Source organism: Schistocerca serialis, chromosome 9 (assembly GCF_023864345.2).
Source record: "Schistocerca serialis cubense isolate TAMUIC-IGC-003099 chromosome 9, iqSchSeri2.2, whole genome shotgun sequence".
Classification (NCBI taxonomy): Eukaryota; Metazoa; Arthropoda; class Insecta; order Orthoptera; family Acrididae; genus Schistocerca; species Schistocerca serialis.
The window spans coordinates 133,422,626-133,449,014 of record NC_064646.1 but is presented as its reverse complement, the minus strand read 5'-3'; the positions used below and the strand labels follow the sequence as shown (position 1 = coordinate 133,449,014).

The following is a 26,389-nucleotide window of genomic DNA, read 5'->3' as shown; positions in this document are numbered from 1 at the left end:
ATCGCAGTCTGGCTTATGCACATGGGAGATCTATGTTGACCAACCAGTGTCACACAATCAGTTTGGCCTCTAGGTACACATGAAAAAAATGGCCTATAGCACCATGGTGCCTGAAGGAGGTGGGCAAGGGAACACGTGGAATAGAACCTGGATTAATGGAGTTGGGTGCTCTTCACTGATGACTACATGAGCTATCTGATGCCTTATGACTGTCTTTTTTCTTTAGAGTCATCAGTCTTCTGACTCATTTGATGCAGCTCAGCACGAATTCCTCTCCTGTGCCAACCTCGTCATTTCAGAGTAGTACTTGCAACCTATGTCCTCATTATTTATTATTCCAATCTCTGTCTTCCTATACAACTTTTGCCCTCCACAGCTCCCTCTACTACCTTGGAAGTCATTGCCTGATATCTTAAAAGGTGTCCTATCATCCTGTCCCGTCTCCTTGTTAGTGTTTTCCACACATCCTTTTCCTCTCTGATTCTGCACAGGACCTCCTCATTCCTTACCTTATCAGTCCACCTATTTTTCAACATTCGGCTGTGGTACCACATCTCAAATGCTTCAATTGTCTTCTGTTACAGTTATCCCACAGTCCACGTTTCATTAGCATACAATACTGTGCTCCAAACATACATTCTCAGAAATTTCTTCCTCAAATTAAGGCCTGTGTTTGATACTAGTAGACATTTCTTGGCCAGGAATGCTCTTTTTGCCACTTCCAGCCTGCTCGTGATATCCTCTTTGCTCTGTTTGTCATTGGTTATTTGGCTGCCTAGGTAGCAGAACTTCATCTGTTCTTATAATTGCGTAGGCTTCTGCAGCCAGAGTCAGTCGACATAAAAGTTTTCTGGGTGTGGTACCATGTCATGGCGTATAAAGCTACTGCTGCTGGGGAAAAACCAATGTTTCAGCCATGGTTGCAGTGGCCTTCTTCTGAGTAGACCCAGAAGAAGGCCGCTGCAACTGTGGCGGAAACATTGGTTTTTCCCCAGCAGCAGTAGCTTTATACATTATGGCTCGGTACCACACCCAGAAAACTTTTATGTCGACTTCATCTGCTCTGTGACCATCAATCCTGATGTTATGTTTCTTACTGTTCTCATTTCTGCTACTTATTACTTTTCTGCTACTTATAACTTTCATCTTTCTTCAATTTATTTTCAGTCCACATTCTGTACTCATTAGACTGTTCACTCCATTCAGCAGATCATGTAATTCTTCTCCACTTTCACTCGGGATAGCAATGTCATCAGCATATTGTATCATTGATATCCTTTCACTTTGAATTATAATTCCACTCCCGAACCTTTCTTTTATTTCCATCATTGCTTCTTTGATGTACAGGTCGAACAGTAGCAGCAAAAGACTATGTCCCTGTCATACACCCTTTTTAATCCAAGCAATTCTTTCTTGGTTGTCCACCCTTATTTATTCCCTCTTGGCTCTTGTACATATTGTATATTACCTGTCTCTCCCTGTAGCTTACCCCTATTTTTCTCAGAATTTCGAACATCTTGCACCATTTGACATTGTTGAACGCTTTTTTCAGGTTGACAAATCCTATGAACCAGTCTTGATTTTTCTCCAGTCTTGCTTCCATTATCAACTGCAACGTCAGTAACCTTTCCTAAAGCCAAAGTGATCATCATCTGACACATCCTCACTTTTCTTTTGTATTCTTCTGTGTATTACTCTTGTCAGCAACTAGGATGCGTAAGCTGTTAAGCTGATTGTGTGTTAATTCTTGCACTTGTCAGCTCTTGCAGTCTTTGGAACTGTGTGGATGATGTTTTTCTGAAAGTCAGATGGTATGTCGCCAGACTCATACATTATACACACTAACATTAATAGTCGTTTTGTTGCCACTTCCCCAATGACTTTAGAAATGCTGATGCAGTTTTATCTATCTCTTCTGCCTTATTTGATCTTAGGCCTCCAAAGCTCTCTTGGATTCTTATTCTAATACTGGATCCCCTGTATATTCTAAATCGGCTGCTGTTTCTTCTTCTATCACATCAGACAAATCTTTGCCCCTCAAGAGGCCTTCAGTGTACTCTTTCCACCTGTCCACTCTCACCTCTGCATTTAACAGTGGAATTCCCATGGCACTCCTAATGTCACCACTTTTGCTTTTAGTTTCACCGAAGGTTGTTTTGACTTTCCTGTATGCTAAGTCAGTCTTTCCGACAGCCATTTCTTTTTTGATTTCTTCACATGTTTCAGGCAGCAATTTCATCTTAGCTTCTCTGCACTTCCCATTTATTTCATTCCTCAGTGACTTGTATTTCCGTATTTCTTTATTTTCCCTGAACATTTTTGTACTTCCTTCTTTCATCGATCAACTGAAGTATTTTTTCTATTATCCATGGTTTCTTTGCAGTTACCTTCTTTGTACCTATGGTTTCCTTTCCAACTTCTGTTATTGGTCTTTTTAGAGAATTCCATTTCTCTTCAACTGTACTGCCTTTTGAGCTATTCCTTATTGTTGTATCTATAGCATTAGAGAACTTCAAGCGTATTTCATCATTCATTAATACTTCCATATCCCACTTAGTTGTATGCTGATTCTTTCTGACTAATCTCTTAAACTCCAGTCTACTCTTCATCACTGCTACATTGTGACGTGAGTCTATATCTGCTCCTGGGTATGCTTTACAATCCAGTACCTGATTTCAGAATCTCTGTCTAACCATGATGTAATCTAACTGAAATCTGCCCATACCACCCAGCCTTTTCCAGGTATATCTCCATTTCTTGTGTTTCTTGAACAGAGTATTCACTATTACTAGTTGACATTTATTACAGAAGTCAATTAGTCTCCCTCCTCTCTCATTCCTTGACCCAAGCCCATATTCTCCTGTAACCTTATCTTCTACTCCTTCGCTTACAACTGCATTCCACTCCCCCATGACTATTAGATTCAACTCCCTTCACGTACTGTACTACCCTATGAATACCCCGATACACTTTCTCTCTCTCTTCATCTTCAGCTTACGACATCAGCATATGTAGCTGAACTATCATTGTCGGTGTTGGTTTGCTGTGGATTCTGACAAGAACAACCCTATCACTGAACTGTTCACAGTAACACACTCTCTGCCATACCTTCCTATTCATAACCAATGCTACGCTCGTTATATCATTTTCTGCTGCTGTTGATGTTACCCTATTCTTATCTGACCAGAAATCGTTGTCTTCTCTCCATTTCACTTCACTGCCCTACTGTATCTAGATTGAGCCTTTGCATTTCCCTTTTCAGATTTTCTAGCTCCCCTACCATGTTCAAACTTCTGACATTCCACATCCCATTCATAGAACTTTATCCTTTCATTGGCTATTCAATATTTTCCTTGTGGTCACCACCCCTTTGGCAGTCCCCTCCCAGAGATCCAAACGAAGGACTATTCCGGATTCTTTTGTCAAAGGAGAGATCATCATGACACTTTTTCAATTACAGGTCACATGTCCTGTGGATACACATTATGTGTCTTTAATGCAGTGGTTTCCATTGCCTTCTGCAGCCTCATGCTGTTGATCATTGCTGATTCTTCCGCATTTATAGGCAGTTTCCCACCCCCAAGGATGTGAGGATGCCCTGAACCTCTGTCCGCTTCTCCGCCCTCTTTGACAAGGCCATTGGCAGAATGATGGTGACTTCTAGTGCCAGAAGTCTTCGTGACTAAATAAGTACCCTTACTGGCATCTTAAAATTTGGGCTTAGTGGGACTGGAGAACAAATAATTTTATCAGAGCATGTTTCAGTCCATGGACGTATAGGTTGCACTTCCACTGAACCACTCTGTTAGGCTCTGCCTTCAGTGTATGACATGAAAGCATGCAGAAAGTCTTCTTGGTGCTGGTTCACACACCTAATAATTTCTGTGTAAGACCTCATCTGAACCCTAACTTGACTTGGCTCATCCGAACTCAACTGATGTCATGCTGACACATGCAAGCAGCTTGAGATGCAGGAGTAGAACTTCACTCCACAAAGATGGTAGCATCTGAAATTCATTGCCCAGAAATTACAACCAATTAAGAAAATGCTTATCTTCCCAGGATTTGAAGGGAATTTCTTCTGATCCATAGTCAGGCACATGATTCACATAGCAAGGCTGCTGTGAGCTGTACACATCACATTATAACAGGACAAATTCTCCATGTCCTGTACTTGCATGTGAGTTTTTCAGTTAACTTATTCATATAACTAAGCATTTAGCTCATGTTCTGCAAGAGTGCTGGTACCCATGCCATTGAGTGACCTGAAGTCAGTATCATCATCAAGTATCAAGATCATCAACATCCATATGCTGGTGTCAAAACAGTTTATTAGCCATTTAGATGCCTAAGAAACTCACTATGGTGGCAATTTTTTTCTTTTTTTTTTATCTTTTTGAAATTAAATATTGTAATTATGGAATTTAATTACCACCATATTTTTTAGCTAGGCTTCTCTACCAGGACTGTCTGTTGGCAAGTATGATTTTGGGACATGATTTATGCCTAAAAGCTATTGGACTTCGTTTTGCTAAAAGTGAAATTTTAAATGCAGGTTCTATTTTGAAAGCAAACCAATCGTATTCGAGTGATTGGTGCCGTTAATATGCAATCATTCACCAACAGACATCCCCACACAAAGTAAGTCACATTTACTTTTCAAATTCATGAAAAAAAGCTGAGGAAAAAAGGTATGATTATTCTTAATTACAAACACAATGAAATTAAATAATAATAATTATTATTATCATGCAAATGAACACAAATAACAGAATCTCTACTTAACTGTGACCTTACCGGACAATGGTTGATCGAGAAGAGAGAGAACAAAAAGTTGCCAGGCCAGTTCATTTAAACTTACGTAGATACTGTAATTTACAGAGAGGTTTTATTGTAATTACGGTGTCTACTAAGCAGTGATAAAATCGTCTCAGCTCTACTGCGTGAAGATACACAGTCACAAAATCTGCTAACACTTGGGGAACATTACATCATGTACAGGGCCACATTTAGTGTGTGCAAAAATCAGTTTCAGCTAAACAGTGATGTACATAATCACAATCCAAGACACAAAAATAATTTTCATGTAGACTTTCCTCCTTGTCTATGGTTCAGAGTGGAGTTACGTTGTCTGGTACAAAGACATTCATTAAGCTTCCATCTCACACAAAGCAACAAACTGAAAATCCCAACTGGTTCAATAGAAAATTATAAATGTAATTCATTGGTTGCTCTTCCTATAAATTATTTGAGTATCTGACTTCAAAAGATTAAAATGTTCTGTTAGTTACTTGGCAAGTTGCAGTATTATCTGTGAAGCTGAATGATGAGTAGTAATGTACTGTAGCAAGGACATTGTATTTGCAGATGTAGGTAACTGTTTTCCGTAAAACATACTAATGTAATCAAGTAAATAGTAGAAACTTTCTGGCAGATTAAAAACTGAATGCTGGATTGGGATTCGAGCATACAACCTTCATCTTTCATGAGCAAGTGTTCTGCCAGCTGAGCTACCTGAGTGCTACTCACAACCCACACTCAAAGCTTTACTTCTGCCAGTACCTCATCATAAAAATTCATTTCGGAAACAATTACCCAGGCTGTGGCTAAGCCACGTCTCCATAATATTCTTTCTTCCAGGAGTGTTAGTTCCGCAAATCTTGAAGGAGAACTTCTGTGAGGTCTGGAAGGTAGGCAATGAGATATTGGCAGAATAAAGCTGTGAAGATGGTTCATGAGTTGTTCTTTGGTAGTTCAGTCAGTAGAACACTTGCCCATGAAAGGCAAAGATCCTGGGTTTGAGTCCTGGTCTGGCACACAGTTTTAATCTGCCAGGAAGTTTCACATCAGTGCACATCCCACTGCAGAGTGATAATTCATTCTGGAAATAAATAGTAAGCTACCAATAGGGAATAAACAGAAGTTATGTAGTATAGCTGAGCGCAGCAGCTTTTTTTTAGAGTAGCAGCTTTCTTTGTAATTTATTTTATTACATTTAGATGGCATAAGCATTTAACAATATAGTGATAGTTTATTATTATTACAATATATGGATTTAGTTTCTACAGTTTCCTTATATCTTGTTCCACATCCCTGAAGGTTCTCCTTCTTAATTGGCTCTAGGGAACACAATTAACTAATTAATTAATGAGATGTGCTCACTGATCTCTACTTCTGATAACTGTAAATAATTTTTATTTGTCTGTAATTGTATGACATAAGTCTTTGTAAGATTAAGGGTTAAGTGTTTCATGTGAACCATTTGCAAGCCTGTTCCAATGTCTTCTGTAAATGAAAGGGTCTCTGGAAGAGCTAACACATAAGACTATGTTTTATATTATTGCATGTCATATATTTCATTAAATTCAATGACAGGTACATAAATAGAATAAGACAATTCAAATTATATAGTAGACAGCATAATCTGATGGTACATGTCAAACTACTTGTTACCATAATGTGGTGCGTCTGAAAAAATAAGAGGTACAGAGACCAGACTAACCCTTACTAAAATGAGAGCCATCATTTACTTCTGCCGACTCCTTCAAATCATTTATTTATGGCAAGAACATGAGTGGATGAAGTGCTGAACCATGTTACCTCACTCTGACTTTAGTTTTATCCCTTTGGTATCATCATTATCATACATTTTAACTGTAAACTCATTTACACATGCCTATAGCATTTAGGTGTAAAATAGCCACTTCCTTCTTTTCTGAAAAAAAACGGCCTTTTTTTGTTTAAAAAGTAACTAATAGGTAATGATGTAGTGATAAATCTTTATTTTGTGATTTCATTAGCAAATTTTCAGTGTAGACTGTCCATAAGCTGTTCATTTTGTGCATATTGGTTTAGTCCCTGTGTACCATTTGTTCAAAATAGTTGGTTTGGCCTGCACATTTTTCTGTTCCTTTAACAATACTACAAATAATGTAACTAAATGTTTTTAGCCACTTATGATTTAATCCATAGTTTGATAATCTGGTCTATTAAATGTTTTCACATTTATTGCATGCACTGTATGAAGCTTTTGTAAAGTTTGCCGCACTACTTATTAGTAACATTTGTTGCCTCACTTGCACATTAAGTCTGGCTCTAGGTTAACTGATCAGAACATGGAGAACTGTTACACATATATACTTTTACTGGTATTATTGACTCCAGCATAAAGTTTTTCCAGTAATCTGAAACTTGCTTGTTACCCTATCTAACACCCGTAATTTCTCAGGTTTTCAAATGTCATCCAGTGCAGGCACCAACAATCATTTTTTCCTCCTCATCCCATCCAGTAAGTCTCCCTTCTGAGTGACTTATTCCCACTTCTCCCTATTTCTTAAACTTCACCAATCCTTAACCTTCATCACTCCTCCTTTCCCTTCAATCATTTTGTCAGAAGAAGGAGCCACTGGCCCCAAAAGCTTGTGCATTTCTATATCTGTTATATGTGTTTTCTCCTGCTGCACTTTGGGGAACAGATTTTTTTTAATCTATCTATATTATATTTTCAAACTCTGTACCTCTTGTACTACAGGGTGGCACAGGGGAACGGGAAATTTTGAACGTTACAGTTGGCAGCACTGTAGCACTGGCAGATGTTTGAAACTTTGCACAATTGATGTGAACGCATTGCCATTTAGTAATCATGGAGAATTGGACTGGTGCAGAACGTGCAGTAGCTGTGAGAGCGTTTTACAAAAATGGTGATAGTGCGACTGCCACGCAGAGAACATTTCGACAGCATTACCAGCTTGGACGTCATGGACGTGTCCCATCTGCACATGCGATTACAACGTGGGTGCATAATTTTGAAGAAACAGGATCTGCCTTGAAAAAGAAACCTCCAGGTGGCATTCCAACGGTACATACCTCAGAGAACATTGCAGCTGCTAGAGCTGCAATCGAGAGAAGTACTTGCCGCTCCATTCGACAGCATGCATCTCCGCTAGGGATTAAGTGATGAAGCTTACAAAGAATACTGCACAAATTAGACTTCCATCCCTATAAGTTGCAGATTGTGCAACACTTACATGAACAAGACCCAGCGTCACATATGGAGTTTAGTAGCCAGAGATTGGCTAAAATCAATGAGGACGCGAATTTCCTTGGTAACTTATGGATATCAGACGAAGCCCATTTCCACCTGAATGGATTCGTGAACAAACAGAATTTTTGTTGTTGGTCACAAGACAATCCTTGTGAGTTTCACCAGCGACCACTACATAGTGCCAAAGTCACAATATGGTGTGCTGTATCATGTCATGGTGTTATTGGCCTTTATTTTTTTGAATGTGAGGGTGGTAGTGCAGTGACAGTAACATCTGCTCGATATGTTGAAATGCTTCAAACATTCTTTACACAGAGACTGTACGAGCTTAATCTTAACGTCGAAAACATGTGGTTTCAGCAAGATGGAGCCACGTCACACACTGCTCAACAATCGATGGCAGCAGTTTGTCAATTGTTTGGAAGACGCATTATTTCACATAACTGTGACATTGCATGGCCTGCGAGATCCCCTGATCTTAGCGTGTGCGACTTCTTCCTGTGGGGATACCTTAAAGGCAAGGTGTACCGTACACGTCCTGCAACAATCCACAAACTGAAGGAGAACATTGAAAACGAAATCACTGCCATTCCCCAAGATTTGCTACACCACACATTCCAGAGTTTTCATAACAGGCTGTTAGAGTGTGAACGCCAAATGCGAGCACATCTTTCCGATGTCATCTTTAAAAAGTAAAGAGACACTTTTGGACATTTTGATTGTAAAGACATACTGAATAATGGCATACTGAATACATTCAATTTCGTTAATAAATTACTAGTTTTATGCATTTATTCATGGAACTGACATTATTTCGAAATTTCCCGTTTCCCTGTGCCACCTTGTACAAACACGTTGTGGACCAGTTAGTGTTACAATTATGATTTTTGTGCTAGTGAATGCTAGATTTGCAGTTCCATATTTTTTACTCCCAATTTCGATGGTTTTTACATGCTTTTCTCCTTCACATTCACCTTCCAGTTTCTTGATTCTGCCAATAACTATTTTATTCTTTTACTTGACACTGTAGACAACTTCTTGTAGTGATTTAATAATTTCAACACGCTTGCTTTGAGCTACACACACATTTCACATTTATGGCTACACCTTGTGGCTTTTTCCAGTTCTTTAGCCCCTCCCTGACATACAGAACATATTATTACTTTTATTTTTAATCATATCTGAATATATCTGGGAACTCAAATTTTTCAGGTGTTTACATGTTGTAACATTTTCATTTGATTATTTTGTTAATGTTCTGATTATGTATGTGTTTACAGACCCAATGTATAGTTACCCACTACCAAAAGATGATTCTCAGAAAGTTTCTTGTCATGGCGATAACATTGACCATGGAAGTCAGATAGTGAGTCAGCAACAAAATGAAACAAAAAGCAAGTATTAGAACTATTATTTGAGACATGTCTGATATGCCTTCATGTGACTGCTTATCACTAAGTGTGACTTTATTTTTATTTTGTCTGTTTCTCATTTGTTTAATTGTAGTAGAACATGTTTTATCATTTTAATTTTCCATGGCTGACTGATACTAACAGTTTCATGTGTTTCCTAACAACCATTTTACATTAACTTGTTTCATATATTTACTAATTCTCATTATGGTCATATTTGGCTCTGTATTCTAGTTCCAGTGTTTTTCTTTTGCCAGAAATTGAAAGTTATGAAACTGACTATGACAGAATTAAACAAACACTAAACTGTATCAAAATGCTGTACCATAGTTCTGGCGGTAATAGTTTAAGTAAGGTATGGTTCATGAAAATAGCAATATATTTACTGTGATTCTTTGAAATAGTAATGAATGCTTCCTAATACATTTATTTATTGTGCAGATGATAAAGAAAGCCCCAAATGCAAAATCAAGAAAGAGTTCAAACAGAAATAAAAGACCAAATGATCCTTCAGAGGATAAGCAGCCTCACTTAAAAAGTGCATCTGAAGGACTGATTGCAGAAGAATTGGACACCCATAAAGAAGGAAGACAATATCAAGAGACTAATGATAAACAGACACCTGTAGCATTAAGCAAGTCTGAAGAAATTGGCAGTGAGTCAAAAATGTTCAATAATGCAGAATGCAATACTGATGCCCCATTAGAAGTAACTCATATCCAAAAAAGAAAGGACATCAAAAGCCTATACCACGATCTGCAACCAAATCCAGAAAAAGAAAGCACAAATGATGCCATTAATGACATTCAGGCAGAAACACAGAAAAGTGGTCATGCAATTGAAAAGAATTACTTAATGACAAAGTCAGAAGTGGCACCTATGGACACTACTGACACATACAAAGAAGAAAGGCAAGTTCATAAAAATAAAAATAGAAAAACTTCTAAAACTTTCACGATGACATCTGAAAATAGTTCTGAGCCTATTACAGAACTGACAAAAATTCCAAATTTAGCTCAGCCTGAAGCTTCATCAGAAAGACTTGAGCTTCATGGGCCAAAAAATAATAAATTTTCAAACAATCTTTCACAACTTTATGCAGAGAAAAGAATTACATCTGATACACTTACCAGTTTATTAGCGGACATACACAACAATGTGCATGAGGATTCTAAACTTAATGTTTCAATAGAAGAAAGTCGCAGGAAATTTCGATCAAGAAAGATCAGAGATCGTCACCAAATGAGATATGAAAATGTTGAGAGATATATAGCGTCTATGGTGTCAGAAGAAAATACTCCAGAACGAGAAACAGATGACATTCTCCTTAACAAGCAGAATTTGCCAGAAGAGGCTTATGATAGAGGTGAAGAAGAATCAAGCAATTTTTTAGAAAACAATGTTTTTGATAATCCACATGATTTTGTATGTGGCCCAGATTATCCTAGAAATCTTGAAGAACAGTATTTAAGTAAAAAAAGTAGAAAGCAGAAAATGACAAAATCTCACAATGCTCATTCTGTTGGTTCTGCTGACACATTGCAAACTGCCACACCGAAGAAAAAGAATAAACATAAAAAGAATGAGAAAAAAAGAAACAATGCAGGACATTGCACTTTACCTGTGAAGCAAAAAGGCAAGATAAATGAAGATGTTTTATCAGTCACAACAAAACCTAAAAAGAAGAAAGTTAATAAATTGAAAATCACAGATTCAAGAAATACCATAGGTTTTAAACCAGAATCCGGGGGAGACAGAGACAGATTTAGTCCTACAGAGTCTTTCTCAACAACACAAGTACCATGCCAGTTATGGCCAACAGACAATGTAGTTGAGCTGTACCATAATGCAGCAGCTAAGCCTGGAGCAACCAAATCAAATGTGGGTGGCCATCAGAAACCAGAAAGAGATATTAAAATAGCTCTCCCAAAAAAACCTGTTAAGATGATGAATCAAAAACTGGCAAATCTTACTCAGAAAGTGAGGAAATTAAATGAATATGTGATTAATGAGGACAAATTGCAAGAAGAGATGGAAAACATAGAACTTCTGGGTAGCATCAAAAGTGACAGGACCCATACACAAGATGGTACAGAAGAAAATCAGCCAAATGCACCCACAGATAATAGTCTTTCCTTGCACGACTTCTCAGAATCTCCTGGGGAAATGATGACCGTTGAGGTCATAAAACAGAAGATTCCAGCTTCAAAGCCATTTAAAAAAGTTCTGAAGAGCTCCAAAAATTATGAGATTCAAAGACGAAAAACAAGAACAACGCCAAATGTACAACATCAAGACGCCAGTCCTGTGCCTCCAAAAGATATGAGTCTTATCACTAGCAAGAAGAAAAATTTTCAGTTGCCGACATTATCATCACAGTCAAAACATATCTGTTCAGGTTCATTACAGAAATTTGACTTTCATACAATACCTTTTGTTGTTGGAACATCAATAACACCAAGCCATAATCTGGGCCTAAATATACAGCAGACACTCTCAATCATGAAACTTCACCGTCCATCATCAGGACAGTCACCAATGGAGTTAGCAAATGTATTCCTGCGTGAAAAGCAGCATACCTTAGCAGGTGATCATCTTCATCCAGTTTTATCATTGCATTCAAAACTCACTGCCTGTTCAGAGTGGCAGTCCTGTTGCCCTGCTTTAATGAGATGTTCTGACACATCAGATGAACCAACTAAAGAGAAGGCCCAAGCAGACTGTCAAGATTCACTTCCTCCTAATGAGAAATGCCTAGAAACAGGAAAACAGCCAGAAAACCCATGGTCATTGGATGAAAACTCTAATAAATCTCATGCACATTGTACTTGTTATCCTTCACCACCTTGTACAGACTTTCAGTCTCTTCTCTCTGCTTATCTTGAAGGAGGAAGTAAGTGCAGTATTTCAGAAAAGTCAAGGGTACCTTACAGTGGACTTAAATTACAGAATTTTAGATTAAGAAATCATCCAAATTTTCCAAAGATTCCTCGGATGAATAGTGTCTTAAATAACATTGGTCAGTTGTGCAACGGCAGAGAAGATGTGGATGCTATACCAACAAAGGAAAACTGTACTGTTCATGCTGCTGAAACACTGGCGAGCAGCAAACAAGAGAGAACAGACCATGCCTATTTGAGACATCTCACAGACCAGAACAAGAGCCTTAAGGATGTCTTACTTAATCTTCATTCTGATTTTGTGCGCCTTAATAAGTATGTAAAAGTCAATAATTTATTCAGCTACCAGTATTCATTAGTCAATTATATGTGTTATTTTATTTTGTGTTAAGTTAAACAGTGAAAGTTTCCTGCCTCTCTATTACTATTTATATTTACTGTCCTTTTCTTAAGCATTGCTTCATTACACAAATGCGAGGAAAAGTTGTGTGTGTGTGTGTGTGTGTGTGTGTGTGTGTGTGTGTGTGTGTGTGTGTGTGTGCACACGTGTGAGTGCATGCAAGTGTGCGCATGTGTGCACACATGCATTAAATCATGCAGGGATGTAAAATAAGGAAGGGGTTATGACTGCTACCCTGATATCTGCTGAGACTTTGCTCAGCTCCAGTCATTTCCCAGGTCATAAAGATTCCAGTCTTAATGAAGATACCATATTCTGAAAGAGATAAAACACAACAAAAAGTGTGCAAAGGCTTCAAAACGACCTTAAAACACTACTAACTGATATATCAAATGAACTTGAATCTTTGTTTACAATTCTGAAAGAAATTTACACGTGACATATTTGAAGAAAAAATTATACTATAGTTAAAGTCTGCCAAAAACTGTGTGGATCTTTTGCTTTATGACAGCAGTTTAAGACCTACAGCTCTAATCATTGGCTGTCAACTGTCAGTTCACAGTAAGTGTAGAAAGTAATTGTGAGCCACGTATATGTGTTGTTAGATAATGAGATCATGAAAGTCTTTCATTCAGTTGATTACATAAACTAGTTTTCCAAGAACACTTTGCTGCTGCCATGATGAAACAACCATTGAATCATTATAAATACTATTATTTCTGGATAGGCTTCCATATCACCAACAAAATCCAGATAATATTAGAGTTAATCTGAATTGTTTTTGTTGGTTGCATATACAAACAATTTTGGTTTATTTTTGGCAAGTCATTACTAGATAAATGTGTAATGTATTCACAGGTGCATATACAAAGAGTACATAGTAAATTCCTAAAGTTATTCAGACAAACCCAGAGTAAATAAAGTGTAATTCATCATGAAGATCAGTAAGTGTTTAGATCACAAAAAACAACATAATGTAACCTATAACTTGCAGCTGCTTATTTGCAGATGATCTTGCTGTCTTGATAACATCAGAAACAATAGAGATTTTGAGATAAACTAATGATTGTCAAAAACTGTATGAACTGGTAAAGTTGTTGATTGTGTAATGCTAACCCCCTATGTATCAGTCAAATTATGGGACCTATGTTTTGCATTGAATCATAACATGCTAATGGAACAAGCTGTAAATGCTGTTAATTCCCTTGAGGCCACAGTTGATTCTAAAATATGTTGGAATAATCTTATTGAATAAGTGGTGAGAAAAATTAGTAAGGGTATATTTTGCTCTGAGGAAACTACACCTCTGTGCCAATATTCCTGTTCTCAGAACTGCTTATTATGCCTTGATACACAGTTACATAACACATGGTACCGTTTTGTGGAGTCACCAGAGGGAGTTAAGTAACAATGTTTTTAAATTAGAAAAAGTCAGTAAGAATAATATACAACATGGTACCTGCTCCGCCATCCTTTTTTTATTTTGCAGTGTGTATTGCCTGCCAAGTAGAACTATAACAACTACCAAAATTATGACTTATGTCACAAGCACAATTCCAGGGACAAGCATGACCTAACAAAATTTGGAGATGCAACAAAAAGTAGTATGGGAAACATGCAAGCTTGTTGCACAGTTGGAACAGTGTTGCACAAATGCTGTATAGATCACTTAACAAAATGTTATTAGCTGGTGCTCCATCATCAGACATTTGTCAAACAGAGGATACACAATCATGTAGTAAAAGCAACAGTGCTGCCAGGACACATCACAAAAATATCCACAGATTACAAGTAAAGGACACATACCAGATATATCAAGTTTTACAGATGAACTGAAGTTATATAATACATATGTAACTGACAGAGGCAGATTGATGGTTGTACAGTGATAACAGCAGCATGAAACAAAATTCTATTGGTAGGCAGCGATGGTGTATCCTTAGTGGCACTACACATTGCTAAATGACTAATAATTACTTATGTGGAACAATTTTTTAAAGAACTGCATAAAGTCAAATAGACAGAAAAATCTAGCTGACAGTGCAAAACATACATATAATTAAATTTGTGGCTTATAACACCAACACGACAGACAAAAATGTTAAAATAATTTTACATAGGTAAAACAGAAAAACATTTTTGGGACTGTACAGATGTTTACAGTGTCCTTGTTCCATGATGACAAAAATTGTAACTGATGGTCCATATAACAACGTGAATAATTAAATATGGGACTACTGTTCGCTATGTTCCATCATAAGATCTTTAAAATCAAAAACATCTAGCGGGTATGGTGAAATATCAGCAAAGAATGTGACTCTGAGTTAAGTAACATATTAAGCTGTGTGTGTAACCAGTCATTTATCAGTGGAATATTTCCTGAATGGTTGACATATGCTGAAGTTAAGTCACTGTTTAAGAAGGGAGATAAAGAAATAGTGTCACATTTCTGTCCAATTTCACTTTTTGCCAGCAGTCTCAAAAAATTTTAGAAAATGTAATGTACAATCAGCTTTATAATCAGCTTATCGCAAATAACATGCTGTCAAAGTCACAGTTCAGATTTCTAAAGGGTTCTGATATTGAGAAGGCTATCTACACTTACAATGAAAATGTACTTCATTCATTAGACCAAAAATTGCAGGCAACTGGTATATTTTGTGATCCGGCAAAGGAATTTGACTGTGTAAATCACAATATCCATTTAAGTAAATTAGAATATTATGGTGTAATAGGAAATGTTGCAAAATGGTTCAAATCTTATATCTCTGCCAGGAAACAAAGGGTGGTATTAGGAAAGAGACGTGTATTAAGCTATCAGGCGTCATCCAACTGGAAACTAATTGCATGTGGGGTCCCACAAGGTTCCATCTTAGGGACCTTACTTTTTCTTGTGTGTATCGATGACATTTCATCAGTAACATTACCAGATGCCAAGTTTGTTTTGTTTGCCAATGATACAAACATTGAAATAAACAGCAAATCAAGTGTAGTCTTAGAAAGATCGACTAATAAACTATTTGTGGACGTTAGTCACTGGTTCCTAGCCAATTCTTTGTCACTAAACTTTGAAAAAACACACTACATGCAGTTCAGAACTTGTAAAGAGTGTCCCATGAGTATATGCCTAACATATGATGACAAGCAGATAGAAGAAGTGGACAATGTTACATTCTTGAGATTACAGCTTGATGATAAATTCAGCTGGGAGGAGCACACCACAGAACTGCTGAAGTGTCTAAACAAATCTTTTTGCAATGCGAATTCTGTCAGACATAAGGGATATAAAAATGAAAAAGTTGGCATACTATGTTTACTTTCCCTCCATAATGTCATATGGGATTTTTTTGGGGTAATTCATCAAGCCAAGCTAAAGTTTTTCAGGCACAGAAACATGCAATAAGAGTTATATGTGGTGTGAACTCAAGAACATCCTGCACAGGCCTATTTAGGGAACTACGGATACTAACTACTGCTTCCCAATATATTTATTCCTTCATGAAATTTGTCATTAAAAATATATCACTTTTTCAAACCAACAGTTCTGTTCATGGAGTCAATATTGGAAATAAGAATAATCTTCACAAGGATTTAAAGTCACTTACTCTTGTACAAAAAGGTGTATATTATTCAGGAACACACATTTTCAGTAATTTGCCAGCATCCATAAAAAGCTTAACAACCAATGAAATTCATTTTAAGACAAGCCTCAAGGATTTGTTGGTGGCCAACTCCTTCTTCTCCATTGACGGATTTCTCAGTATAACCAAGACACACACAGAATGTACATAAAGTCCAGGAACCTTTCAATTATTTATTGCACATGAACCAAACATTGTACAGATATCATATATATGTCATTTTGAATAAAAACCCTGAAAGTTATTTTTCATGTGTATCATCATAGCGTAGTTTGGTAATTTGCTGATAGCCAGCGCTTGTTGCAAACTTGGCGAGTTTAGGTGCAGAGCAAGCTTTCTGTGTGTTGGAGTGTCAAACAAGTGTGCTACAGCTGTTCAATGAATGTTTAGAACCAAGTATGGTAAGAAGCCACCAACAAGGAAAGCCATTTACCACTGGCACAATAAATTCGTTACAACAGGTTGCTTGTGCCTGGCAAAGAGGAGGGGACACCCCAGTGTGAGTCAAGTGAATGTGGAGCGTGTACGAGAGACATTCATAAGGAGTCCAAAGAAATCAGTGCACTGTGCATCCCGTGAACTTGAAATGGCTCCAATGACAGTGCGGAAAGTCCTGCGACAGAAGCTGTCTATGAAACCATTCACATTGGAGCTAGTGCAGAAGCTCAATGATGATGACAATGACAAGCGTTTTGAGTTTTGTTCACAGTTGCAACAATTGAATGAGAATGTGACTGGCATTGTTGATCACTTAATTTTTAGTGATGAAGCCACTTTTCACACTAATGAGAAAGTGGACAGACATAATTGTAGGATCTGGGGTACAAAGCATCCACCCGAATGCACTGAATTTGAGCATGATTCCACAAAGGTAAATGTTTTTTTTGCCTTGTCACGTCGAAAACTATATGGGCCATTCTTCTTCACCGAGAGCACTGTCACTGGGTATTCCTACTTGGGCATGTTGCAGCAATGGCTGATGCCTCAAATGCAATTGGACTCTCCATTCATCTTTCAGCAGGATGGGGCTCCACCCCATTTTCATCGTGAAGTTCATGGGTGCCTGAACACGGAGCTGCTGCATCGATCGATCGGCCATGAAACAGAAGGGGACAGCTGTTTCATGAAATGGTCTCCCCAATCACCAGATCTCACTGCATGTGACTTTTTTCTGTGGGGATACATTAAAAATCTGCTGTATGTATTGCCTCTACCACGTGATGCAGCATAGCTCTGGAAGAGAATGTGACTGCCACAGTCAACAATGCTGTGCTGGGACGGATATGGCAAGAATTCGTTTACCATATTGACGTCTGCTGGATCACTCATCGAATGTTTGTAAAAAAACTTTTCTGAGTTTCTCTTCAAAATACAATGTTTATGACATCTGTACAATGTTTACTTCTTGTGCAATAAATAATTGAAAGTGTCCCCAGCCTTTATGTGTGTGTGTGCTGTGATACATTTTTGAATAGGTCTTTAGGAGAGGAAATGAATTACTGAATAAAAAATACGGGGTGCCATTTAAAAAAGTCATACCTCTGTTCATATCTTTGTAAAAAACAAAGCTGCAATGAAGTCATTCATGCTGATTGATGTCCCCCTGGCAGCTAAAGAACATTTGCTTGAAACATTTTGTAATTTGCATCTGGAGAAACAGTTATTTAGGGTGGTCAAGATAAATGGGACACCCTGTATATAAAGTACAATCTAACTTCTGCACCATTTCAGTGCAGTAATGTGTTCATTGTAAATAAGTATTGTAGTAGTTCTATTTTACATTTATTACTTTATAAATAAAAAGAACATTTGTTTTAGTTGTAAATATTTGTCATGTATTATTGTTTTTCTGACATGTTCTATATCCAGGACCTCCTCACTATGGATTAATTGGAATGAAAGTAAATCTAATCTAATCTAATCTTAAGAGTACCATTGTGAATATGGACAACCATCAGCCGAATAATGGAATGACAACTATGAAAATTTGTACTGGCAGACTCACACCTGAATTTCCCACTTATCATTAATGGTAAATGGGAAATCTGTGTTCAAGTCCTGGTCTGCCACAGTTTTAATTGTCATCATTCCATTATATAGCTGATGGTTGTCCATTTTTGCAACTGCAAACACGTTTCATGTACATGTAGTGGCTGTAGTTGCTGCAATGTCTTTTCCTTTTGACATGTATGCATGTCTGTAGGAACATTGCATCATACTTCTGAACAACACAGGCACTGCATTATCATAATGCAACAAACATACACTCTGGAACAGTTTTATTTTACATAAGTAAAATAATCAGTCTTGCTTTTAAAAAAAATGTACAGACATATAAAGCATAACCATTCACATATGACATTATAAAAAGATGTGGCATGAAAAATAAAGGTACAGTTTAATATTTACAACTCACATTCTGGTGCCATAATATATATATTGTGGAAAGAATTACAAACCTAACATATTAAGATCACTAAAATGAAGCTGTACATCAGACAACCCGAAGATCATGACATCTTGATATATGCAAAATTTGTCCATTTTATAAATACATAAAATAAGAAGAAAGCAAGGTGGCAAAATAGGGACTGTGGTCTGTCAAATATTATGTAGCCAATATATTACTAAAAGTATCAAAAGCCAGTGGTGACTGAAGTGCAACTGTTCGTTCAGTATTACAAATGTATCCTTCTGGAAGAGATAGAGATCTACATGCACCAATTACATGACCCATTATACAAAGCATAAAAATGTTTTGTGTACAATCAGTAAAACTCTTTAATGTCACAGCTCAGCACAGAAGGAACCTACCAATACAGTAATTCAACAGGAAGGTAAAAGAATTTCTGTTAGAACCAAATGTCTGTGAATCTGATGAATTTCTGACTGATGCGAAAAAAAATGGCATGTCTGAAATACGTGCATTCTTGTACTTGTAGAGTATTTTGCATAAGTGATCTGTAGCATTATGTATTTTTCATTCAGAGATTAAAAATTTTCTGCATAAATTTTTACATCTACACTTCTGGAAATTGAAATAAGAACACCGTGAATTCATTGTCCCAGGAAGGGGAAACTTTATTGACACATTCCTGGGGCCAGATACATCACATGATCACACTGACAGAACCACAGGCACATAGACACAGGCAACAGAGCATGCACAATGTTGGCACTAGTACAGTGTATATCCACCTTTCGCAGCAATGCAGGCTGCTATTCTCCCATGGAGACGATTGTAGAGATGCTGGATGTAGTCCTGTGGAACGGCTTGCCATGCCATTTCCACCTGGCGCCTCAGTTGGACCAGCGTTCGTGCTGGACGTGCAGACCGCGTGAGACGACGCTTCATCCAGTCCCAAACATGCTCAATGGGGGACAGATCCGGAGATCTTGCTGGCCAGGGTAGTTGACTTACACCTTCTAGAGCACGTTGGGTGGCACGGGATACATGCGGACGTGCATTGTCCTGTTGGAACAGCAAGTTCCCTTGCCGGTCTAGGAATGGTAGAACGATGGGTTCGATGACGGTTTGGATGTACCGTGCACTATTCAGTGTCCCCTCGACGATCACCAGTGGTGAACGGCCAGTGTAGGAGATCGCTCCCCACACCATGATGCCGGGTGTTGGCCCTGTGTGCCTCGGTCGTATGCAATCCTGATTGTGGCGCTCACCTGCACGGCGCCAAACACGCATACGACCATAACTGGCACCAAGGCAGAAGCGACTCTCATCGCTGAAGACGACACGTCTCCATTCGTCCCTCCATTCACGCCTGTCGCGACACCACTGGAGGCGGGCTGCACGATGTTGGGGCGTGAGCGGAAGACGGCCTAACGTTGTGCGGGACCGTAGCCCAGCTTCATGGAGACGGTTGCGAATGGTCCTCGCCGATACCCCAGGAGCAACAGTCCCTAATTTGCTGGGAAGTGGCAGTGCGGTCCCCTACGGCACTGCGTAGGATCCTACGGTCTTGGCGTGCATCCGTGCGTCGCTGCGGTCCGGTCCCAGGTCGACGGGCACGTGCACCTTCCGCCAACCACTGGTGACAACATCGATGTACTGTGGAGACCTCACGCCCCACGTGTTGAGCAATTCGGCGGTACGTCCACCCGGCCTCCCGCATGCCCACTATACGCCCTCGCTCAAAGTCCGTCAACTGCACATACGGTTCACGTCCACACTGTCGCGGCATGCTACCAGTGTTAAAGACTGCGATGGAGCTCCGTATGCCACGGCAAACTGGCTGACACTGACGGCGGCGGTGCACAAATGCTGCGCAGCTAGCGCCATTCGACGGCCAACACCGCGGTTCCTGGTGTGTTCGCTGTGCCGTGCGTGTGATCATTGCTTGTACAGCCCTCTAGCAGTGTCCGGAGCAAGTATGGTAGGTCTGACACACCGGTGTCAATGTGTTCTTTTTTCCATTTCCAGGAGTGTATATTGTACTTCATATCTGCAATAACACAGTTTGCCTCTGAGGTCCGTACAATAATAAAAAATTCATTCAGTCACCTTCATTAAAACAGTTTGACTTAGATATGGTAATGGAAAGTCCTCATGGAATATAATTAAAGCAGTAAAGGTAACAACTCACTAAATAGTTGTGGCACATTTTTCAGAGCTATGGAATCCACACACACATTACTACTACTATGTTGTCAGGCCCAGTGGACTGCACATTTCTACAAGTTTCCTCCTCCACTGTATTCTGTCCATTGCTGCTATCTGCCATTCATTCACATCTATTGACACTTGGTTTAAATCTTCATGGAGGCCATCCCTCCAATGCTTCTTGGGTCTCCTCCCATCTGTGATCCTTCATCCGGGCCACATGGCCGGCCCACTGCATTCGTTTGGCTTTGACAGTCGCTGCTATGTTGGGCTGCTGGTATAGTTCCTCAAGCTCTTGGTTGCATCTGATCCTCCATTCCCCTGTATCTGCATCCAGAACAGGCCTGAAGATCTTCCGAAGCACTTTTCTCTCAAAAACAAGAAGCTTATGGAAGTCCTGTTTCCAGATATTCCATGTCTCACAGCCATATAGAACAACAGGTTAGATCAGGGTTTTGTACGGTCAAATCATGAACTGTCTGGAGAGATATCTGAACTGAAGTAGTTGTGCTAGGCTGTGGTAAGACTGGTTTCCTGCTTGTATTCTGGCATTGATCTCTGCTTCACATGATGAGTTCTCAATGAAAAGTGCCCCTAGGTATTTGAATTCATACACTCTCTTACAGGACTGGTCTCCAACCTGCAGTGATTGTAGATGACCAGCAGTCTGACAATGACCACGCATCTTAACGAGGTACTCTGTCTTGGCTTCGTTTATGTTTAACCCAAATTTGCTGGCAGCCTTCTTTAGTACTTTGGTCATTTGCTCCAACTCCTCTTCAGACCTAGAGAGTAAACAGATGTCATCTGCACAGGCAAATATACCAGTCTCTTTCCTTTAATTTCAATCCCTTCATTCTCTTGGAAGGTCCCACGTACGATCTTCTCGAGGGCAAAGTTGAACAAGATGGGGGACAACCCATCTCCTTGCATGAGCCCTGTCACAATTTCAAATTCCTCAGTTACATGATTTCCCATCTTCACCTTTGCATGTGTTTCGTTCAGACAGATCTTTATCAGATTGATGAGTTTCTCTGCCATGCCAAACTCCCTTAAACAGCTGAGCAGGCTATTGTGATGTATGCAATCATAGGCCTTCTTAAAACCAACAAATAAAATGTGCAAATCTTTACCATATTCACCCAGTTTCTCAGTGAGCTGCCAGAGACTGAAGATGTGATCTAGTGTTGACCGTCATGGCCAGAAACCTCCCTGGTACTCCGCAATCACCAATTCTGCCACTGGCTGAATTCTATGTATGAGGCAATTGGACAGGATCTTATAGCAGACATTAAGCAGGGCGATTCTTCGATAGCTGTCACATTCAGTTTGTCGCCCTTCTTATGTATTGGACAAATCAGAGCTGTTTTCCATTCTGCTGGTAATTCTTCTTTGGTCCATATTGCCTGTATCAGTCAGTGTATTCTTTCTACAAGTTTCTCTCCTCCTTCCAGGATAATTTCAGCCTGTATTCCATCTTCATCTGGAATCTTATTCTGCTTAACGTGTCTGATTCTGGGTTTTATCTCATCCAGAGTAGGTGGTGGACACACTGCATCGGCTGTAATTGGGTACTGGAAATCAAACTGCAGTTAGAGTTCATCACAATTTAGCAGCTGTTGAAAGTACTTTTTCCATTTCTCAGCTATGTCGCTATCGTTAGTCAGGATCTTATCATGGGAATCTTTGGCAAATTTCTCCTTGGCCTGGTGACTTCACCTTCAGAAACATTTTCCTAGTCTTTTGTCCTCTGAAGTCTGTTTCTGCTTCAGTGATTATATCCCTTATGTATTTCCTCTTTGCTCTTCTCAGAGTTGCTTGTGTAGTCTTTCGGACCTCCTCAGATTGTGCTTAGCCCTGTGCCAGATTTTTCCCCTTCAGCCACTTGCTCCTGGCTTCCTTCCTCCTTTCCAGAGCATCTGCACGTTCCTTTGCAAACCAGATCTTCTTGCCCACTGTGTTTCCCATGAGTGTTTCCTTTGTTGTATCCCTAACTGAGCTCTAGATGTTTCCTCACATTAGTTCAAGGTCCTGATTCATGTCCAATTCACTGAGTGCTTCAAAGTGGTTACTAAGTTGCACCTGGTATTTGGTCTTCGTTGCTTCATCTTTTAGTTTCTCCACATGGTACATTTCCACTCTTTTTAACTTAGGCCCCGTTCTTCCTTTACACTGTATGTTTAAAAAGCCTCTGACCAGGAAATGATCACTCCCACCTTTGGCACCCCGTGCTGTCCAACACCCATCTCTTGGCTCTGAGATCAATGGCAACATAGTCTATTTGATTTATAGTTCTCCCATCTGGTGACACCCAGGTTCCTTAATGTATATTTTTCCGCTGGAAGTTTGCTGGAGATGAACAACCCTAATGATGTAGCGAAGCCGATGAACCTAACTCCATTATCATTGCTTAGGTTTTGTAGACTGTGCCTTCCTGTTGTGTCTTGGAATATTTGTTCTTTCCCAGCCTTGGCATTCATATCACCAAGGAGGATCCTCAGGTGTCCATTTGGTATAGCGTCCATCACTGCCTCTAGTTGTGCATAGAACTCTCCTTTCACTTCACTTTTGCTCTCCTCCGTGGGAGCATGACAGTTCACAAAAGTCATCTTAATATGCTTTACATCCAGTGTTACAACAGATGTTTTTGGGTTGACGGAAATGAACACTGAAACATTAGTGGCCAAAGTCTTACTGACGCAGAAACCAGTGCCTAACAGATGACCTCGTTCACAGGCTCCATACAGAATAGTACAGTTTTCAACATTAATGCTGCCAGCATCCTCCCACCAGATTTCTTGCAGTGCAACTAGGTCTAGTTTGTGCCTCTGAATTTCTTTGACAACACTGATTGCAGCTCCTGTCTTGTACAGACTCCTTACATTCCACGTTCCAAATCATATACCGTTTCTTTGCCATTGATGTCGTCTATTTTTGTCAGTAATGTTCCAAGACTTACTTGTAGTCTTGAAAGCATTTTTAATTTTTTATGAAGAGAGGGTACTGGCCTCTCACCCAACCTGCGGTGTTATCCTCACAGCTTTCAGGATTGCTGGCTTTTCTTAAGGAGTGGGCTCTCCTCAGGAGTTGTGTTAGAAGTAGGAATAAGAAAATTGGAAAGACACCCTCGGGTCTCAAAACCTAATACCGTTGGGTTGAAAAAGCAAGAGTTGGCCAAGGGAGGCCGACAGGGAAGGAGAAAGAAGGAGCCTGACACAAGTAAGTGGAAGCAATGTCAGACTCAGCTCAGGTCCCTGCGGATGCCACCCGCGTACTTCTAGCTGAAGTCCCTTGGGGACTCCACACACACGTACATACACATATTCTTGCACAAAAATACACACCTGGATGACTTCGTTGTCCAGGTGCTGGCACTGTAATTTGTCTGGGTTGAGGGGTGGCATTATGTGCAGTGAGTAAGGGGAGGAGGTGGGGAATGGGAAGGTTGGCTGGGGAAGAGTGTGTGATAGCCGAGACGGAGAGATGAGCTCATCTGGCTGCAGATAGGGGGAGCTGTGTGTGACACATAGTGATGTGATGAAGTGGACTGGGAGGAGGAGATAGAAAAGAGGAAGGGAGAGATTGTGGGGAAGAGGGTACAGGAGAAGTGAAATTTGGTGCTGGAGCAGGGATGGAGATGGATGAGAGGCAGGGGCTACCAGAGATTGAGACCAGAAGGATTATGTGATTGAAGGATATGTTGCAAGTACAATACCACCTACATAATTGAAGGAATCTGATGGTGGAAGGAGGGATCTAGATGGTAAGGGTTGTGAAACAGCCACTGAAATTGAATAGGTTGTGGTCAGCAGCATGTTCTGGTAAGGTTGCTTAAATCCATTCTTGGCCACAGTTCAGCAGCGAGCATTCATTTGGGTGGACAGGTGGTTGGTGGTCACTGCTAAATGAAATGTCATGCTGAAATTACAACAGAGCTGGTATACTGGTCTCGGACAAAAACATGAAACACCATAAGAAATACATGCTCAAACATAAGTGCAGATATTAGTCAAGCCTGTAGCTTGCACTGTTGCATTTGACCACTAATGGCACCCATGCAATCTCCTCAATATATTGCAAGTGTCAGTCATGGTCAGAACAGTGTTCTGTGCTGTTGTGAGTTCATTATGGTATGTCAGAGCTAAGCAAATTCGATCATGGGTAAATTGTTAGTGCTCAGGTATGGGGAGTGCATCCTCAACCAAGGGAAACGAAGGGCTGGTGTTTCAAGAGGCCCCATATCAAAGATTTATGCCACATAAAGTTCTTTCTGTCTAGGGGTCTGATTCTTGAAGCTGAAATGTTCACATTTTAGGTCCTCATGGTTGAATTAATCTAAATAATTCTGAAGATTGTTTTTGCAGAATTTTTATTTTTACATTGATTTATTTTGTCACATTTTACTATATCACACAGTCTTTGGAATTTTTGCATTAACAAAGCCGACATTACACTGTTTGCCCAAAATACGACCTATCACATCAGTGGCATGCTTACTACTGCCTCACTTTGCAGTAATAACAATATTCCACAGGGTTTACAATTTTTATTGACAAATGAATTTTTATTAGTTTTGATTATTATTTCGTAAATTAATCCAGAAATAAAAATAATAAACAGTACTAGATTGCGTAATAAATAATAAAAATTTTAAGTGTGCCAAATAATTCGTAATTTCAAATGATTCTAAGAAAACAATAATTTTAACCATACATTCAGAACTAGTATTTATTGATTATAACATCCAAAATAATAATTGTTATTCAGAAATCTTAGCTTAAAATATAACATATTATGTATAAAATTATATGAATTTTTTCAGAAAAGCTACTGAGCTAATACTGACCTGTCCAAAATTCGAAAAATATTACTGGTATTGACTACTACTGTTGAGGAAAAGTAATGCTAGTGGAGGATGTCCCATTACAAGGGAGAGAGTACCTTGTATGCGTTCTTGTGCAAGACACCATTGCCAAACTATGCTGACATAGTGGGACTCCTGAAAAGTAAAGCTACTACTCTATGATGGCACAGCCAAGACTGTGACACAGCTGATGTAGTGGAAAGACTGTGACACTGACATGGTGATGTCATGATTTCCCAACAGCCATATGTCATGCCTTGGTTCTGCTTTGATCTGGGGGAGGGAAAGTGCTGCCATTTCAGGAACAATGGCAGACTGAGTTCACATAAATACTTCCAATTTTACAAACAGTACCACTCACTTCCTGGAACCAGCTTTGAGAGGGAGACTACATATGGCGTCAACCTGAAATGGGTCATCAAGCTTTCATTGTTAAATGCTGTCTTCAATAGATGCAGGACTGACACCTGACTCTGGCCTTATTGTAAACTTGTGAATAAACTTATGTTA

The 26,389-nt window shown here is 39.3% G+C and overlaps 1 protein-coding gene across 1 annotated transcript in view; it reads left to right on the top strand.

Moving 5' to 3' along the window:
• LOC126419331 (uncharacterized) overlaps positions 1–26,389 on the top strand; it is a 105,744-nt gene that overhangs the window by 24,731 nt on the left and 54,624 nt on the right. Inside the window, exons 2-4 of the mRNA XM_050086516.1 lie at positions 9,325–9,438; positions 9,714–9,811; positions 9,898–12,671. Coding sequence (XP_049942473.1) covers positions 9,330–9,438; positions 9,714–9,811; positions 9,898–12,671 — 2,981 coding nt within the window. The 5' untranslated portion in view covers positions 9,325–9,329. The remainder of the gene's footprint in view (positions 1–9,324; positions 9,439–9,713; positions 9,812–9,897; positions 12,672–26,389) is intronic.